Consider the following 19303-nt stretch of genomic DNA (forward strand, 5'->3'; position numbering starts at 1 on the left):
CAGGAAAATAACTGCTATGTGAGAAAGGATTTTTGGATGTCAGGAGCTGCCTATATAAAGTATAAACATTTTATACACATCAATTTATTTCATCTTTACAGCAGCTTACAGAGAAATTACTATCTGCATTTTATAGTCAGGAAACTGAGGCTGAGGGGGGCAAGTGTACCCAGAGTCTACACATGTTGTTAATGTGAGCACCGTATCAGTTCTCTGGAAAAATCCATAGTCTTGACCATTAGGCTTACTGTCACTCAGGCCAGGAAGTCCCTGAGAGATCATTCCGAAAGATAGTAACAATAATAGTTAACACTGATAGGAAATCTGCTGTGTAGGCAGTGTGCCAAGCACTTCATGTATATGAACTCATTGGATCATCACAACACCCTATTATTATTTCTATTATTCCCATTTTACAGACAGGAAACTGAGGCTGGGAGAATTGAAGTACTTTAATCTGGGTCTCACGGGGCAAGTGGTTTAAACTGAAAACTGTTCGAATCCATGGAGCTGAGAAACCCTACCCCACATATCTGTTTGCTTCTCTCTTACAAGTTACAAAAATCTCCTCCTTCCAGGCTCCCGGGACTTTTATCCTGTCTTGCTCCCTGACCTCTCCAGGGACCAGAACTAACTACAGATACCTCAGCCCAGAAACCCACTGGTTCCCCCAGAAAACAGAAGTCAGATTCAGAGGAGAAAAAAAAGATTTTTATTTAAGAAGCTTGAGGGGGCTAGTAAGGGAGGGGAAGAGGAGAGAGGCCCCAGTGATGGCAAGGCTCCCCTCACCCCACCTAGTCATTTTTAATGGATGTGAGCTGTGAGCCCCTGAGAGTCAGGGTAGGTCAGGAAGGGGGCGTCTGGATCCCACAGCGCATGTTAGCTGGAACAGCAAAGTCTGAAACGAAGAAGCCAAGAGTGAAACATAGGGGCCCGAGCAGACCATCCGCTTCCCCTCTGCCCCACTGGGGACCCAGGCATCCTAATAGCTCTTCTTCTTTGAGAAACTAAGAGTCCAGACCCTCAGCACCTCCTCCCTCAGACCCAGGTGTCCAGACCCCCAGCTCCCTCCTCCCTCAGGTCCAGGAGTCCAGGTCCCCAGCCACTCACCTATCTGCTGAGGTTTAGGCAGGTTCAGTTTGTTCATGACCTTGACAAACTCCTCACAGCTGAGGGTGAGCCGAGGGTTCAGAGTCCGCTCCTCCTCCACAGTGGACACTGTGAGCCCTAATGGCCAAGGGAGTGGGGAGGAATGTCAAACTGTCCAGTGCCTCTGGCCTCCCAGAACTACATTTCCCAGGAGGCCTCAGGGTACCTTTCTGGCCCAGGACTAACAGATTGCTTTCCCCCTAACCAATGGGCACTATGGGAAATGTAGTTTCCCAGTTCCTTAAGTTCTATAAGGAAGTCCCAGGAAAGCCTAGGCCTTCGGAATTCTAAGCGTTATATTTTCCACGTCTACCCTCAGTACACCTCAGCACTTGATCTTTTTGGCCAGAGAAATTCCTGGGAATTGTAGTCTGCAAGCCACAAGAGGATTACAGCATTTCAGTGCTCCCTCTCAAATGCTAAGATATGTAAATCCCACACCTCCTCCAGGAAGCCCTCACCGTGGTAATCATGAGCAGGGTAGATCAGACAGTTTCCTGGAAGAGTGAAGATCTTTTCATGAACTGAGTGGTACAAGGTCTTAGCGCAGCCTGGAGAAGGAAAAGTCAGAGGTCAGTGGAGCAACAGATGGAGAGAAGCTTCCAAACCCCTTCCCTTCAGGAAAAAGGCAGGAGGATAAAAATCACTGTAGCTAAACCTTCTCCCTCATTTTCTGCCAGTAGCCGTTTGGGTAGAGAAGGAGAGGGAAGGGAATTCTAGGCAAGTGGAACAGCACATGCAAAGACTTGGGGAATGGCAAGAATTCAGCATGATGGTAAGGAAGGTTGGGATAGGACCCTGAAGCACCAAGTCCCCTCACTCTGAGGATGCTAAGAAAGGATTCTGGGCAAGGAAAGTGGACTAGAAGGTAAGAAATTGAAGACATGAGGTCAAGGAGGAGAATAGAGCCATGCTTTTGACAAGAAGCTCTGAGTCTTAAGATGGGACAAGGGCAAACCTCTCATAATGTTCTGCCATCTTTTCTTTCAGCCTTTGATCTCATGACTGTGTTGGGGATGAATGAATGGAAGATTAGGAGCTTCAAAGAGAAAGAGACAGAGACAGAGATGGAAAGATAAGGAAAGAGGAAGCAAGAAGCAGCCTGGGGACGTGGCTACCCACAGCCAGCTCGCTAATGCTGTCTCTTTTCTCTCTTCCAGCCTCTCCCTGCAAGGTGGCTGAATCCTCCCAATCTAGTGTCCATCCCATTCACACACATACTCAAAGGGCAGCTGAATCCTGACACTATAAAACTAAACACCCTTCCCACAGGGAGACTCCTTAATGTAATTGCCCCCAGCAGCTAAACCCCAAGTGTAACATCATGCATGCGACACTCAATGGTGTCCAACTCTTTGCAACCCCATGGACTGTAACCTGTCAAGTTCCTCCGCCTGTGGGATTTTTCAGGCAAGAATATTGGAGTGTATTGCAGTTTCCTCCTCCAGGGGATCTTCCCGACCCAGGGATCAAACCTGCACCTCTTGAGTCTCCTGAATTGACAGGAAGATTCTTTACTGCTGAGCTACCAGGGAAGCCCAATGTAACATCACCCCCTAGCAATTAAACCACTGAATCTAACCACCTCCTAGCAGCTAAACTCCTTGAGTCTAATCCTGATTCCCTGAAAGTCTAACATTCGTTCATTCATTCTTACAATGGACACTTAAAATCCCGGCGTTCATAAAACCATACTAAAATCTTGGGTCAGGGAAAAGGGCCTGTGACCTTGCTGGAAGTCTGTCCGCCCACACCCTCGGATAAGCAGGGCGTCTCCAGTGAAGGCCATACTGTGGTCATTCAAGACAAAGGTGACACAGCCAGGGGTGTGGCCAGGGCTGGCCCGGGTCTCCAAGGCCTGGCAGAGAAGGAAAGTACAAAGAGTTACCAATAAGCCTATGGTTTTACTCTCATGGTAAAACTGGCCTCAGATGCTCCCATCTCATCCCAGGGTCACATTTAGATAACCTTTTCTGATTAAAAAAAAAAAATGTAAGTTAGGTCCTAGACTCAAACGTCACTCCAGAGTAAACCCGCAATGAATTACAAACTTAAAACAAGGAAATAAAATTATAAAACTAGGACAACAAAAAACATACAAAGAAATAGTAGGTTGGCCAAGAAGTTCATTCATGAAGTTTTTAGCCAACCCAATATATGATCTCTGGTTAGAGAATATTCATCTTAAAAAGCATAAATCATTAAGGGAAAGATCAGTGGTTTGAATTTTAATAAATTTGAGGTTTCAGAATGGCAACAACACCATAAACAAAATTTAAAGGAAATCAACATGCTGGCAAAATATTTTTGTAGCACATACAAACCAGAGAGTAGTCAGGATACTTTATGTGCAAACGGATCTTGCATATCAGTAAGAAAAAGATAAGCACACTAATAAATATGAAATACTAAACAGTCATTTAAAATTATGTCACTGAAATAAAATTTAATGATGCTATACACAAATATTTAATGGCATGAAAAGATGTTCACTAGCCAGTAAGTGCAAAAAAACAGGTTACAAAGCAACTTATACAATGTCTATTTTTAAAAATTTATTAATTAACTCAAAATATTTTTTTCTTTAGACTCTTCCTATCTTTCTGTTTTACAGTGAACATGTCATTTTGTAATCAAAAATAAAACACAAAATTCAGGATAAACTAAATAAACACTAAAAAAAACAAAAATTCTAGAAGGAAATATAAAAGAATAGATCTATAGTTATAGATACATATTATATTAATGTTTATATGACATTATGCATTTTATATATATATTATATATGTATATATATAAAATCTTGAGGTAGAAAAGGTTTTTCTAAGCACAGTAGGAAATCCTGAGGCCGCAAGGAAAAACAGGGACCACATAGTTTAACTTCATTATAGCAAAGGACAAAATCAGAGTGACAAAACAAAAAAACTCAAAGACAATATTAGCAGCATGTATAAGAAAGTGTTATAAAACCAGAAGATCTGAACAGCTCCTAAACGTCAATAAGAACCCCCAAAGAAAAATGGCTAAAGAGAAGAACAGGCAGTTCAGGGAAGAGGAAATAAACAGTCAAAAAACATCTGAAAAGATGTTTGATCTCCCTTTAAAAAAGGACAGGGAGAGAGAAATCTAAATTGTAAAACCTTTATTTTTCATTTATCAGATTGGCAAGTGTCAGAGTTGCTCAGGGTGTTTGAGACAAACCCTTTTATCCTCTGGGATGTGAGGACAACTCGGAATAGCCATTTTAGAAGGCAGCTAAGCAGCGTCTAGCAACATCTCAAAAGCACATATTTTCTGACCTCTCAAGGCCACTACTAAGGCTCTACTGTTAAGAACAACCGACACATGAGCACAAAAACATCAGCCAGGGAACCCTGATTATCTAAATTCCCACACTCAGTTCAATGAAGCAACTGTCAGAAAAAAAAATCATTACCCCAATGATCTAACAATCACTTATAAGATTAGTTTCCACTCACATGTCACTCCTCCTTTCTTAATAGAGGCTCCTGCCACCAGTGAGCATCCTTGTCCAGGACACTCATCGGCTAATTATCAAAGGACACTATGTGCAGACTCTATATCCACACCTGATATCTGTTTTAACCTTCCCCACTCACAGATCTCCAGTTTGGTTTGGGGCATCAGTGTGCCCAGCAGAAGCACCTTCCCAGTCTCCCTGACAGCTTGGGTGGCCTCTGGCACAGTTCTCTGGCCAATAAGATCTCAGCAAGTATCCTGAGCAATTCTGGGAAAGCTTTTCCCTTCCTGATAAAAAGGGACCGGCACTTGCCCATTCCACTTCATCTGGCTCTGAACACAAGATGTGATGGCTGGAGTTGCAGCAGCTATCTTGCAACCACAAAGGAAAAAAGCCAAGCTAATCAATCCCACAAATGATGGTGCTGCCAAATCAGAGAATAACTACCTTCTTCCAAATTTCCTGTTATAGGAAAAAGTGAAACTGTTCAAGCCACTGTATGGTTTTTTCATTTTCTAGCTGCCAAACACCTTCTTAGCTCATCTGCACTAGGGTATATGGGCAATGCAAAACAAGTGCAAAGGGAAATTACAAATCTTGCAAAATCTTGTGGGAAAAATCACATCCCCTGGCCCCTCAAATTAATATTGCCTTTTGTTAGTGGAGGGATAATCTTTCACTTTTTATTTTGTATGTTTCCATACTCTGAATTTTTTAAACAAAAAGCATGGAAATCTTTTGAACTAAAAAAGGGGATGGATATTCAGGAGAAATGTTTAAAATATTTAACTTTGGTTCTAACAAAGCTATGACAAACCTAGACAGTGTGTTAAAAAGCAAAGACATTGCTTTGCTGAAAAAGGTCCATATGGTCAAGGCTATGGTGTTTCCATTAGTCATGTACAGATGTGAGAGCTGAGCGATAAAGAAGGAAGAGCACGGAGGAATTGATGCTTCAGAACTGTGATGTCGGAGGAGGCTCTTGAGCGTCCCTTGGACTGCAAGGAGATCCAACCAGTCAATCTTAAAGGAAATCAACCCTGAATACTCTTCGGAAGGTCTGATGCTGAAGCTGAAGCTTCAATACTTTGTCCACCTGATGCAAACAGCTGACTCATTAGAAAAGACCCTGATGCTGGGAAAGATTGAAGACTGAAGGAGATGAGGGTGACAGAGAATGAGATAGCTGGATGGTATAACCAATTCAATGGACATGGACTTGGGTAAACTCTGGGAGATGGTGAGGGACAGGGAAGCCTGGCGTGCTGCAATCCTTGGGGCCACAAAGAGTGGGACATGACTTGGCAACTGAACAACAACAACAAATAACATGGGTATTGGCCAATCAGAAGGGCGTGAGTTGTAAACAACCAGTAATTAGAGTATATAGGGGCTTCCCTATATACTGGTGGCTCAGCCGTAAAGAATCTGCCTGCAATGCAGGAGACCTGGGCTCAGTCCCTGGGTTGGGAAGATTCCCTGGAGAAGGAAATGGCAATCCATTCCAGTATTCTTGCCTGGGAAACCCCATGGACAGAGGAGCCTGGCTGGGTCCACAGGGGTGCAAAAGAATCGGCGTGACTAAACAACAGTTAGAGCATAGACGGTTGACCCTTGAATAACTCACATTTGAACTGTGCAAGTCCATATATAGGAGGATTTTTTTTTCAGTAGTAAATACTACAGTACTACCCAATCTGGCTTAGTGAATCCATGCATGTGGAGAAAACACAGATAGAAGGACCGACTGTATTAAGATATACCCTGATTTTTGAATGTGGGGAGGGTCAATGCCCCTAACTCCCTGAGTTGTTCAAGAGTCAACAGTATATGGCATATTAATTATGTGATGTGTATAAATTAAACAAAATTTTAATATAAATTGAACACAATCTTGCTTGCCACAAGGATCAAAATCTCCTAGGCCCTTAATGACCAAGTCTGTGTCACAGGTGGCTTTGCTAACGGTCAGCCTCCCTATTTATCTTTTCCTTCTCTGGAATATCTAGAACTTACCATCTCTATCAACCCCCATAATCCTGTCCATCCCAGGCCTCGCCTGCTTGGGCCAACCACCAGCCTCCTCCCTGGCCTACCAGCCTCCAATCTACCTCCTACATGACCAGAGGGAGCTTTTCTACCACCCAGATCCAATTTTGTCCCTCTCTGCTCAAAACCCTTCCTGGGAGAGGGGGGGGTTCAAGAGGGAGGGGACACATATATTCCTATGGCTGATTCATGTTGATATATGGCAGAAACAAATACCATATTTTAAAGCAACTATCCTCCAATTAAAAATAAATAATTGTTTTTCAATCCAACAATTAAAAAAGCCTTCCCAGGCTCCCAGTGGCCCCAGGACAGAGTTCCAGCTCTTCAGCCCCTGCTCTGGTGCCTGCTCACGTTTCCAGCCCCATGTCCTATGACATCCTCCTTTCCCCAGCTGCTTTGAATCCCAGAGTCATTTCCAGAAAACACCAGGCTTCTCCACACTCTTTTGCCCCTGCCATTCCCTCTTCTCCTATCAGTCTGGTCTACCTACTCTTTACCAGCCTGACTGACTCCTTTTCCTTCTAAGGCTCTCTTCTAAGGACTTGACGTGACTGAATTCTCTCAGACCTCACACATCCTTACGAGGTAAGTATCATTCCTGTCCCCACTCTACAGATGAGGAAACTGAGGCACGGGATGAGAATGAGGAAACTACACATGACGATATGAATGAATCTCACAGACAGAACCATGAGCAAAAACAAAAAAGCAGGGCAGACGTAAAGAGTGAAGTGGAGAGGGGTAGGATAAAGGGGGGAATCTCGGAGTGCCTGGTACACGGGAAGGTAAGTGGTATTTCATGAAGCTGAGGTTTCAGTGCTGACCCCAGGTGAAAAATATTTCTCTCAGTGAAAGCGCATGGATTAGTGGTTAAGAGCAGTCCCTGGAGCCAGATGACATGGGCTCTAAATTTGGCTCTGCTACTACTAGCTGTGTGACCTTGGGCAAGCTATTTCACCTCTCTGGGCTTCTCTGCTCATTTATAAAATAGGGGTAATAATTGTCCCCACTTCATAGGGCTATTATACAGATTAAATTATTTCATGTACGTAAAGCATTTTTTAAAATGCTCAGGAAATTCCCCGACAGTCCCGTGGTTAGGACTCCACACCCTCACTGCCGAGGGCCGGGGTTTGATCCCTGGTCAGGGAACTAAGATCCTACAAGCCAAGTGGCACAATCAAAAACTAAAAATGCCTGACATACAATAATTTCTATTTTATAAATAATAATAATAATGTTTTAAAATTCTAAAATACTGATCTAGTGGAACCACCAAGCCTCCTGGGTTCAAATCCTGGCTCAGCCAACTTTCTCAGTATAACTTTTGGGCAAGTCACTTTTCCTCTCTGCACTCCCTTCTCTGTAAAGTGGGAAAATACTTCTGACCTCACTACATGGATATTGTTGTTTAGTCACAAAGTCGTGTCCATCTCTTTGTTACCCCCATGGACTGTAGCCCACCAGGCTCCTCTGTCCATGGGATTTCCCAGGCAAGAATACTGAAATGGGTGGCCATTTCCTTCTCCAAGGGGATCTTCCCGACCCAGGGATCTAACTTGCTTCTCCTGCGTTGCAGGCGGCTTCTTTACCCCTGAGCTATCAGGGAATCCCCGAAGGTTTAATGAGATTTATCTGTCAGAAAAGACACAGTGGAGGGTCAAGAACCAGGTTCAGCCATAGTAATGCTTTGCCTGGACTGCTCAGTAGTTATTAAAAGTCTGAATTTGCTGTTGACCCTTATCGTTTGGAAGATTTCTCAAAAATGTATATTTGTAGCTTCTAATTTTAAAAAAAGACTCAGAGAAGGGCTTCCCTGGTGGCTCAGTGGTGAAGAATCCTCCTGCTAGCACAGGAGACATGAGTTTGATTCCTCATCCAGGAAGATCCCACATGCCATGGAGCCCATGTGCCACAACTACTGAGCCTGTGAGTCGCTCAGAGCCTGGGAGTCGAGACTATGGAGCCCATCCATGTGCAGCGACTACTGACACCCTCGCGTCTAGAGCCTGTGCTCTGCAAACAAGAGAAGCCACTGCGATGGGAAGCCAGAGCACTGAAACTAGAGGGCGGCCCATGCAGTGACGAAGACCCAGCACAGCCAAAAATAAATCAACTTTCTAAAAAAGAAGAAGGCTTGACAGCAGACAGACTGTCTGCCTGAAGCATGAATACTCAACTTGATTATGTAGTAGGTATTTCCATAAACAGAGCACACACCTCAACAATGGCCATGGGCCCCATCTCTCTGCTTCCAGGAAGTAATATACGATTCTCAAAGTCTTGTGAGCTACACGCTGAGAAAATGTACTTCCAGAGCTTAGCACAATGCTAAGTGAGAAACAAACACTCAATCTTTATTAACTATTATTAAGTTATTCATTATTATTATCATCCAATAGGACTTCCCTGGTGACTCAGCTGGTAAAGAATCCGCCTGCAATGTGGGAAACCTGGGTTCGATCCCTGGGTTGGGAAGACCCCCTGGAGAAGGGAAAGGCTACCCACTCCAGCGTTCTGGCCTGGAGAATTCCATGGGTTGTAGAGTCCATGGGGTCACAAAGAGTCCAACACGACTGAGCGACTTTCACTTCACTTCACGTCATCCAATACAGAAATAATCTGCATTTTACTTCAGTTAATAGCAAAGGGAAGTTGTTGAAGAACAAGTTAAATGACACCAGGAAGAAACAGCCAGACACACCCAGAAAGTGGGACATTCTGCAAGACAACAGGCTGGGAGCTTCAAAAGTCAATGTCAGGGCTTCCCTGGTGGTCCAGTGGTTAAGAATTCACCTGTCAATGCAGGGAATGCAGGTTCGATCCCTGCTCTGGGGAGATTCCACATACCGAGGGCCAATTAAGCCTGTGAACCACAATTACTGAGCCCACAGTCTAGAGCCCAAGTTTCACAACTAGACAGTAGCCCCTGCTCACTGCAACTAGAGAAAGTCCACGCCCATCAAGGAAGACCCATTGCAGCGAAAACTAATTAATTGATTTTTTTAAAAAGTCAATGTCATGGGGCAGAAAGGCTATTAAACTGTTCTAGACTTGTTCAGTTGCTTAGTCGTGTCCGACTCTCTGAGACCCCATGGACTGCAGCACACCAGGCTTCCCTGTCCTTCACTATCTCGTAGAGTTTGCTCAAACTCATGTACATTGAGTTCTAGACTAAAAGAGACTAAATACACATACCAGCCAAATGCCATGTATGAACTTTGATTAGGTCCTATTTAATGAAAGAATAGCTATAAAAATGATTCCTGAGAAACTGGGGAAATTTGAACATGGGCTAGATTTCAGAACTATTTAAGAAACATTGTCTATGTTGTTAGACATGACAGATTTTTTTGAAAGAATGGTTCTCAAGGTGGTGTCATAGAGAGAATCCTCAAGGTTTGCAAGATCAAAACTATTAAACTATTTTCACAATGGTGTGAAGAGGTCTTCTGTCCTTTTTCACTCCCATGAGAGTTCAGTGGAGTTTTCCAGAAGCTACGTGACTTGTGATGATGTCATCACTCTGACAGCTGGGTGATTGTGTATTCTTGTGTTTTTTAAAAAAGTCTCAGTTTCAACTTCTGATAAACTAAATGTTTTTTGCACATCGGAATACTTATGTTTTCTTTTTAAAACTGAGGTATGATTGACACATAACCAATACAGTAAATATTAACAGACAGAATCCAGGTAAACAAGAGCTTTTTAGGGCCCTCCATAAACCCAAGGACTGTAGCCACAGGTCTCCTCTGTCCATGGAATTTCCCAGGCAAGAATACTGGAGTGGGTAGCCACTGTGTATTAATATATACACAAGAGAGAGAAATAAAACAAACTTAGTAAAAATGTAAGCAACCAGTAAACATCAGGGAAAAGGTATGAGACTATTAACTGTACTATTCTTTTGATTTACTACAGTTTTGAAAATACTAAAACTAAAAAGTTGTGGGTGGGGGCAGCTAGCATGGTGACCTAGCCCAGCCTTACCTGTTCCTGAAACCTGAGTAATCCTCTGCAGGGATTCTGTGGGACCTGCCTAACCCCACATTCTTTTCAAAAATTTATCCTTCCCGTTCATGATGCATCAAGGGCGTAATACAGCTCCACAGCTGCCCTTTCGCCTATTTCCTGCAGACATGTGCATGCTAAGTCGGCTTCCGTCATGTCTGACTCCTTGCGACCCTATGAACTGCAGCTGCCAGGCTCCTCTATCCATGGGATTCTCCAGGCAAGAAAACTGGAGTGGGTTGCCATGCCCTTCTCCAGGGGTTCTTCTCCACCAAGGGATCGAACCCACATCTCTTATGCCTCCTGCACTGGCAGGCAGGTTCTTTACCATTGCGCCACCAACTGCCTATTATGACCTAGCCTCTGAAGTCAGGCAGGATTACACCTGGGAAGCCCTTCCTCCAGATGTGGTGCCTTACAAAACCTGCTCCCGTCAGCGAAACTCAACACAAGAGATGCAGGCAAGCATGAGGCTCCTTCGCCAGCAGTTCCCATGACCCCGCACTGCCCCCTGGTGGCAAGTAAGCGCTAGCCTTTTCTCATTTGGTTCCCAAGTTCATTTCTCTGCTCCGTTATTTAAAAAGCACTTGGTGTGCTCGCTTCGGCAGCACATATACTAGAATTGGAACGATACAGAGAAGATTAGCATGGCCCCTGCGCAAGGATGACACGCAAATTCGTGAAGCGTTCCATATTTTTAAGCTGGGACTGTGAACTTGGAAAAAATAAATAAATAAATAAAAAGCACTTGGTCATGGTATAACCAACTGCTGTTTCTATACCCGCTAAACTTAAAGATCTAAAGTGTCATTTTCCATTGTAGCTAAATACTCTGAAGTTTCATCAGATAAACTTTCTTCCTTTCTTTTGCGAAAAAAATTAGATTTATTTGTTCTGCTTAGGGGACCAGGTACTTAAAAATGCATCAAAAAATAAGATGGACGCTGTGTTGTACACATGAAACTAACAAGACACTGTAAACCAACTGTACTTCAATTTTAAAAAATAAGATGAAGTGATGGATAGATAGAGGTGTAGGCTGTCAATGTTTTTCCAACCTTTATGTATGCTCCAAGTTTTTCATAAAAATGTTGGTGGGGGGGGGTTAGACTTGTTCTGGGGCTTCCTGGTAGCTCATCTGGTAAAGAATCCACCTGTAATGCAGGAGACCCCAGTTCGATTCCTGGGTTGGGAAGATACCCTGGAGAATACCCACTCCAGTATTCTTGGGCTTCCCGGATGGCTCAGACAGTAAAGAATCTGCTTGCAATGTGGGAGACCTGGGTTTGATCCCTGGGTTGGGAAGCTCCCCCGGAGGAGGGCATGGTAACCCACTGAAGTATTCTTACCTGGAGAATCCCATGGACAGAGGAGCCTGGTGGGCTACAGTCCATGAGATCGCAAAGAGTCGGACATGACTGAGTGACTTTAGCACAGCACACAGACTTATTCTACAATATTTCATTCCAAATAGGAAGAACCACTGAAATCCTCAGGTGGGCCAAATGAGAATCACCTGTGAGGTTTTAAAATATACTCATTTCTGGTGTCTGCCTCAAACAATTAAATCAGAATCTCTTAAGTGGGACCTGGGGATTAGTATCTTGAGCAGCACCCTCTCTGCATCAATATGTGAAAGTCGCTTAGTCATGTCTGACTCTTTGCGACCCCATGGACTTCTCCAGGCCAGAATACTGGAGTGGGTAGCCTTTCCCTTCTCCAGGGAATCTTCCCAACTCAAGGATTGAACCCAGGTCTCCCACATTGCAGGCGGATTCTTTACCAGCTGAACCACCAGGGAAGCCCAAGAATACTGGAATGGGTAGCCTACCCCTTCTCCAGCAGATCTTCCTAACCCAGGAATCGGAGCAGGGTCTCCTGCATTGCAGGTGGATTCTTTACCAACTGAGCTATCAGGGAAGCTACATCAATATATGTAACAGGAAAGACTAACTTTCAGAATCTGCCACCCCTCATGGGAGCTGCTGGAAGGTTTAAGTCTCAATCATTACTTAATAAAACAGAAAGTCCATTCTACAATGAAACCATCCAAATGTGGCCCACTGTGAATATAAAATCTACAGCCAGTTAAAAAAAACTGGTGGTTTCTACTAAAATTAAATATGTGCCAGTTCTAAGACCCAGAAAGACCACTCCCTGGAATTGAGGGTAATGCCCACCATTACCATTGAGGGTGATGTTCAAGAATCTTCAAAGCAGTGTGATACATAATAGGCCAAAACTGAAATCAACCATCAAAAGGATAATAGGTATAAACTGCCATCAATTCACATGGTAAAATGCTCTACAGCAGGGGCTGGCAAACTATGCACCACATTTGGACTGCCACCTCCTTTTATAAGCCCTGGGAACTAAGAATGGTTTTTCTTTTTCATGGTTGAAAAAAAAAAGAAATCAAAATAAGAATGGCATTTCATGACACTTGGAAATTATTGAAATCAAATTTTCAGGGGCCATAAATAAGGTTTCAGTGGAGCCCGGCTGTGCTTATTCATGCCTGCACTGTCTATGACTGCTTTCACAGCAGCAGGAGAATTAGTTACAACAGGGATCATGTGGCCTGCGAAACCAAAAAGATTTACTATCTGGTCTTGGGCAGAAAAAGTGTGCCAGCTACTGCTATACAACACAAAAGGAAAGAACTACAATTATATAGAACCATATGTAGAGTGAAGGAAGCAGATACAAAAAGTACACATGTATCCCTATCTATCAATTCCAGAACAGACAGAACTAGTCTATGATTAAATAAATCAGAATGGTCCCTTCATGTGACTGTCAATGGCCAGGAAGGGGGACATGGAAGACTTTTGGGTCGGTGGGCATGATTTGGATCTGGGCAGTGGATACTCCAGTTTAGACATAGGTAAAAAATTACTAGGCTTCACATGTATAATATGAGCCCTTGTTACTATAATATACATGTTACAATTAAAATTTTTAAAGTGAAGGGGCGGGAAGTGAGAGGGGAAGAAAAGTGTCCATCTCCAAAGGTTTATAAAGAACTCAGATGAAAACCAAACAAAAATGCTGAATAATCATAAAGACAGATAATAAAAAGTGTTGGCGAGGATGTGGAGGAACTGCAACCTTCACACAGGTGATGGGAGCATAAGATGGTGCAGTCAGGACTTCCCCGGTGGTCCAGTGGTTAAGAATCTGCCTGCCAATGCAGAGCATGTGGGCTTGATCCCTGGTTGGGGAACTAAGCTACCATGTGCCTCAGGGGAGCTACGCTCATGGGCCACCACTACTGAGCCTGTGAGCTCCAGTACACATGCCACACCTAGAGAGAAGCCTGTGGGCCACAAATATTTTTTAAAATATTTATTTAAGGGCTTCCCTGGTGGCCCAGATGGCAAAGAATCTGCCTGCAATGCAGGAGCCCCAGGTTCAGTCCCTAGGTTGGGAAGAGCCCCTGGAGAAGTGAACGGCAACCCACTCCACTATTCTTGCCTGAAGAATTCCATGGACAGAGGAGCCCTCTGTCCATGGGGTTGCAAAGAGTTGGGCATGACTGAGCGACTAACACACACACACATTTTTTTAAAAGATCAATTTGAAAAAAATAAAATTGTGTAGACACTTCGGGTAATAGTTTTTTGTTTTTTTTTTTAATTTATTTATTTGGCTGCACTGGATCTTGGTTGAGGCATGTGAACTCTTAGTTACAGCATGTGGGATGTAGGTCCCTGACTAGGGATTGAGACTGTGCCCTCTGCATTGGGAATGCAGAGTCTTAGCCAGTGGACCACCAGGGAAGCCCTGAGTAATAGTTTCTGATAACAGTTTCTCAAACTATTAAACAGAGTTAGCATGTGATCCAGCAATTCCATTCCATGTATACACCCAAGAGAGATGAAAGCATACACCCACACAAACCTTGTACATGAATATTCACAGCAGCATCATTCACAATACCCTCAACGTGGAAACAGTTAAACTCTCCATCAAATGCTGAGCAAATAAAATGCGATATATCCATACAATGGAATATTATTCAGTAACAAAAAGAAATGAAACATTGGATACATGTTACAACATGGATGAACCTTGAAAAATTATGGTGTTACAGTCACAAAGACCATATGTTATATGATACCATTTCTATGAAATATCCAGAATAAGCAAGTCTATAGAGACTGAAAGCAGATTAGTGAAAGAAGAACATACTGGGGTGACAGTTAAGGGGTGCAGAATCTTCTTTCTGGAGTGATGAAAATATTCTAAAATGAATTCTGGTGAAGGATGTGCAACTCCAAATATACTAAGTCACTGAACACGTATCTTAAATGGGTGAACTGGATGGTATGTGAACTCTATCAATAAAGCTGTTTAAAAAAACCAAGCACTGTGAGATCCCTGGTGGCCCAGTGGTTTGGACTCCATGCTTCCACTGTTGTGAAAAGTGAAACTGAAAGTGACTCAGTCCTGTCTGATTCTTTGTGACCCCATGGGACAATACAGTCCATGGAATTCTCCAGGTCAGGATCCTGGAGTGGGTAGCCTTTCCCTTCTCCAGGGGATCTTCCCAACCCAGGGATGGAACCCAGGTCTCCCATATTGCAGGTGGATTCTTTACCAGCTGAGCCACAAAGAAAGCCCACTGCTGTGGCCCCAGTTTAATCCCCGATCAGGGAACTCAGATCCTGCAAGCTGCTCCACACAACCAAAAAAAGAAAAGCACTAAAACTATCTTCCATAGCTAAACCCTTCCACACTGATTAACTGAAAATTAATCACTCATCCAATATAACAAAGGACTCACCTTGACACATAACTCCAACTGTTTCTAACCCCTCTAATGCTTGTTAGCACCTGCCTATTAAATACAGTGTACATAAATGTCTGATACTTTTACTTCCTTCCAGGAAAAGACTTGAAATAAAGAGGCTATAACCAGTGGAGCCTCTGATCCCAAATTAGGAGTCTGGGATTAACATATACACACTACTACCTAGAAAATAGATAACCAATAAAGACCTACTGTATAGCACCGGGAGCCCTACTCAATATTTTGTCATAACTCGATACAGGAAAAGAATCTGAAAAAGAATGGGTAACTGAATCACTTGGCGTACACCTGAAAATCAGGTGTACTGATTACAGTGTACACAACACTGTAAATCAACTAAACGCCGATATAAAATAAAAATTAAATTTAAAAAGGAACAATAAACCTTCTGATCCCACACACAGACCGCGTTTCCACAAAATCCTCTGACTCAGATAAACTGACCTTGTTCAGCAAAACCTGGAGGCAAAGTCCTCACCCTGTCACCTAACATTCTGTCTACAAAGCCAGCCAAACTCTCCTCAGTCTTTAGCAACTCTGATCAGAAAACTGTTCTGCCAGCTGTTTCCCCTTCCCCCTGGGGGCAACTCCCCCTAACACCCTCCTCACCCATCATATTGCCCTGGGTTGAAATTCTGGCTGGAACCCTGTTGATTTTGCTCTTAGCAAAGAAAGGAGGTAGGAACCTCCAGACCATTGTTGTGTGAGGCAATACCGGTCTGGGGTTAGGGTGAGGCAAGCAGGCTCCTAAAGGGGCGCAACATTTAAGGAGGCGCCCACTCGAAGGTGCCAGTCCTGCCATTGCACAACCATGAGAATGAGCGCCTCCTTAAATGTTGCACCCTAGGCACCTCTCTTGCCTCACCCTCGTTAGTCCTTGCTCTGGGCTACTGGATGCATCTTCTTCCATCTGTGATTCTAGGAAGACAGGGCTGGGTCTCTCCCTCAACGGTAACCTTGGAATTCCAGCTCCCAGTCAAATATTATGAGACTCCAAGGCCAAACTCCGGGAGTTGGCGATGGATAGGCAGGCCTGGCATGCTGCAGTCCATGGAGTCGCAGTCCAAGAGTCGGACACTACTGAGTGACTGAACTGAACTGAAGGCCAAAGGAGTTGCTCCAAGGTTACAGAAAACTCATTAAGTGTTGTTGACTTAAGGGGCTCAGTCAGACACACCTGCCAGAGACTCTTGGCCCACTTTTCCACCTGGGTTTATGGCGCCCTCCTCCCAGAGACAGAAACTCAGGGATCAGGAACTCAGGCCTGGCGGCCCCTCCTACCCCAGATCTCAGAAGCCCAGGTCTCCACCACCACCCCTTCCCTTTAGCCCAAGATGTTCAGGCCACCACCCTCTTAGACCCAGCATCCAACTCACGAAGCGCCCGAACTGGATGGAGTCTCCATCCTCAATGTGCCAGTCAGCCCGGGCCCCGCTAAGGCGGGAGATGACAGACTGGCAGCCCGGAAGTAGGGACCGGAGGAGCCCGGAGCCGGTAATGTGGTCCGCGTGGCAGTGGGTATTCACTGGGGGAGAGAGGAGGGCCAGGTCCGGGAGGGCACAGAGAGGACCCGGGATTCCCGGCCCCCAGCCCTCCAGCCCGCCCCGCCCGCCCTGAGACCCAGGAGTCCGGGTCTCCGGCTTCCAGCTCCAAGCTACGGCCCCGCGCCCTTAGGCCCCAGGAGCTCCACACTGACCCGCATAAAGCAGCCGCAGCCCCAGCTCCTTGACCAACTGGGCATCTCGTTGCGCTGTCTCCAGAACCGGGTCGATCAGAACCGCCTCTCGGGACTCTCGGTCCCCCAGAAGATAAGTATAGGTGCAGCTCTTGGGCTCAAACATCTGGGAAGGGAGGTGGGTACAGCTGAGAGCTTAGAATTGGACTTCCACTCATTGAGGACCCAGGAGTTCAGGCCTCAACTCTATTGTCTTCCTAAGATCCCGGCCCAGAAACTCCAGACCCGTTTTACTCCAGGAGTCAGGAGTCTGGGACCCCTGCACCTTACTCTGTCTAAACCAATGAATCCCAACATCCATCCGTCCCCAAATCTGGGTCCCCCCGTCACCCATTCTGAAATAGAAGCAGGATTCCGGCCCCAAGCCCGGGGGATTCCAGAACCGCCCCCCGCCGCCCCCGCCCTTTAAAGGACGCAAGAGTCTAGCCCCACACCCTCTCCTCAAAGATCCAGGATTGGGGCCAGGGTATCTCTCCGGATTTAAAGGACCCAGGAGTTCCGCCCTTGCACCCGCTCAGGACCCAGTAATCTCGCTCCCGGGTCCAGCCACAGCGAACCTGCCGTAGGAGAACGGGGGCTCCAGACCCTGTGTGTTGACTGAGCCGCCGCCCGGCGACCCTCAATGCAGACCCCGCCATCGTGCCCGAGGCAGAGTGGGTACGGAGCGGAGGACGAATGCCCGCGGAAGCCGGGTGCTCCGCTGGCTGACCTCCGGAGGGGCGGGGCGGGGCGGGGCGGGGCCCGCCTTAAAGGAGCCGCGACTGCACGGACCGAGGCCGGGGCTGAGCAGAGGGAGGCTGGCGAGTTTGGAAAGACTCAAGAGGGAGACAGTAAGACCCAGAGAAACAAAGAACAGTCACCTCACACTGGCCTGAATGGCCATCATCAAAAAGTCTGTGAACAATAAATGATAGAGAAGGTGGGGAGAAAAGGGAACCCTCCACTGTTGGAATAGTTACAACCAGTATGTGGAGAACAGTATAAAGGGTCCTCAAAAAAAAAAAAAAGCATCTGCCTACAATGCGGGAGACCTGGATTCGATCCCTGGGTTGGGAAGATCCCCTGGAGAAGGAAATGGCAACCCACTCCAGTACTCTTGCATGCAAAATCCCGTGGACGGAGGAGCCTGGTAGGGTGCAGTCCATGGGGTCACAAAGAGTGGGACACGACTGAACGACTTCACCTCACTTCACTTCTTCACTTCAAAAAAATAAATAAATAAAAATGAACTACCATATGATCCAGCATTCCCCCTCCAGGGGCATATATTCAGAGAAAACCACAATTTGAAAAGATACATGGGCTCCAATATACACTGCAGCACCATTTACAGCAGCCAAACAGGAAGTAATGTCCATCTGCTGGGGGAATGGATAAAGAAAATGTGGTACATAAATAAAAGGGACTATTACTTAACCATAAAAAATGAAACGATGCAATTTGCAGCAACATGAATAGACCTAGAGATTATCCTACTATGTGAAGTAAGTCAGAGAGAAAGAGAAATATCATGTGCTATCACTTATATGTGGAATCTTAGAAAACGATACAAATGAACTTATTTACAAAACAGAAACAGAGTCACAGACTTTGAAAACAAATGTTTGCTTACCAAAGGGGAAAGGTTGAGGGGAGGGATAAATTAGGGATTAACATACACATACTACTACATATAAAATAGATAAACAAGATCTTACTGTATAGCACAGGGAATTCTACTCAATATTCTGTGATAACCTATGTAAAAGAAGAATCTGAAAAGAATGGATGTGTGTATCCGTGTGAATGAGTCACTTTTCTGTGCACCTGAAACTTACACAACATTGTAAATCAACTATACTCCAATATAAAGTAAAAATTAAATTTTTAAAAAATCAGAAAAACAAAACACCGGGAGACACTCAAAAGTCAAGGGACGTACACTGGGAGAAGTACAGACTTCCTTTTCTGGAGAAGTAGAAATCCAATAAGAGACCCCAATACACTCATAGCTCTGGGGCCATTTTATAGGAAAACCAGGCGGTTGGACACTCATTTTTAGAAACAAAAAAGTTTGGTT

The 19303-nt window shown here is 44.8% G+C and overlaps 1 protein-coding gene and 1 non-coding gene across 2 annotated transcripts; one reads left to right on the forward strand and one right to left on the reverse strand.

Annotated features, from left to right (window-relative positions):
• Positions 1-689: 689 nt before the first annotated feature.
• On the reverse strand, positions 690-17954 carry ETHE1 (ETHE1 persulfide dioxygenase). Its single transcript, XM_061139474.1, has 7 exons — positions 17802-17954; positions 17206-17350; positions 16886-17034; positions 2878-3007; positions 1611-1700; positions 1111-1227; positions 690-898 (listed from the first exon to the last, which is right to left on the reverse strand). The coding sequence occupies exons 1-7, from the start codon at positions 17880-17882 to the stop codon at positions 846-848; spliced, it is 765 nt and encodes a 254-aa protein (XP_060995457.1). The 5' UTR covers positions 17883-17954; the 3' UTR covers positions 690-845.
• Positions 11286-11392, forward strand: LOC133055389 (U6 spliceosomal RNA). Its single transcript, XR_009692664.1, has one exon. It is a non-coding gene; the product is annotated as a U6 spliceosomal RNA (small nuclear RNA).
• Positions 17955-19303: the final 1349 nt, after the last annotated feature.

Source organism: Dama dama, chromosome 4, assembly GCF_033118175.1.
Source record: "Dama dama isolate Ldn47 chromosome 4, ASM3311817v1, whole genome shotgun sequence".
NCBI lineage: Eukaryota > Metazoa > Chordata > Mammalia > Artiodactyla > Cervidae > Dama > Dama dama.

Coding starts and splice junctions, on each gene's coding strand:
- ETHE1 (XM_061139474.1), bottom strand. CDS start 17,882: ATGGCGGGGTCTGCATTGAGGGTCGCCGGGCGGCGGCTCAGTCAACAC. Junction 1,701..2,877: donor GCGGACAGACTTCCAGCAAG/GTCACAGGCCCT, acceptor TTCCTTCTCCAG/GCTGCGCTAAGACCTTGTAC. Junction 899..1,110: donor GCCTAAACCTCAGCAGATAG/GTGAGTGGCTGG, acceptor TCTTCGTTTCAG/ACTTTGCTGTTCCAGCTAAC.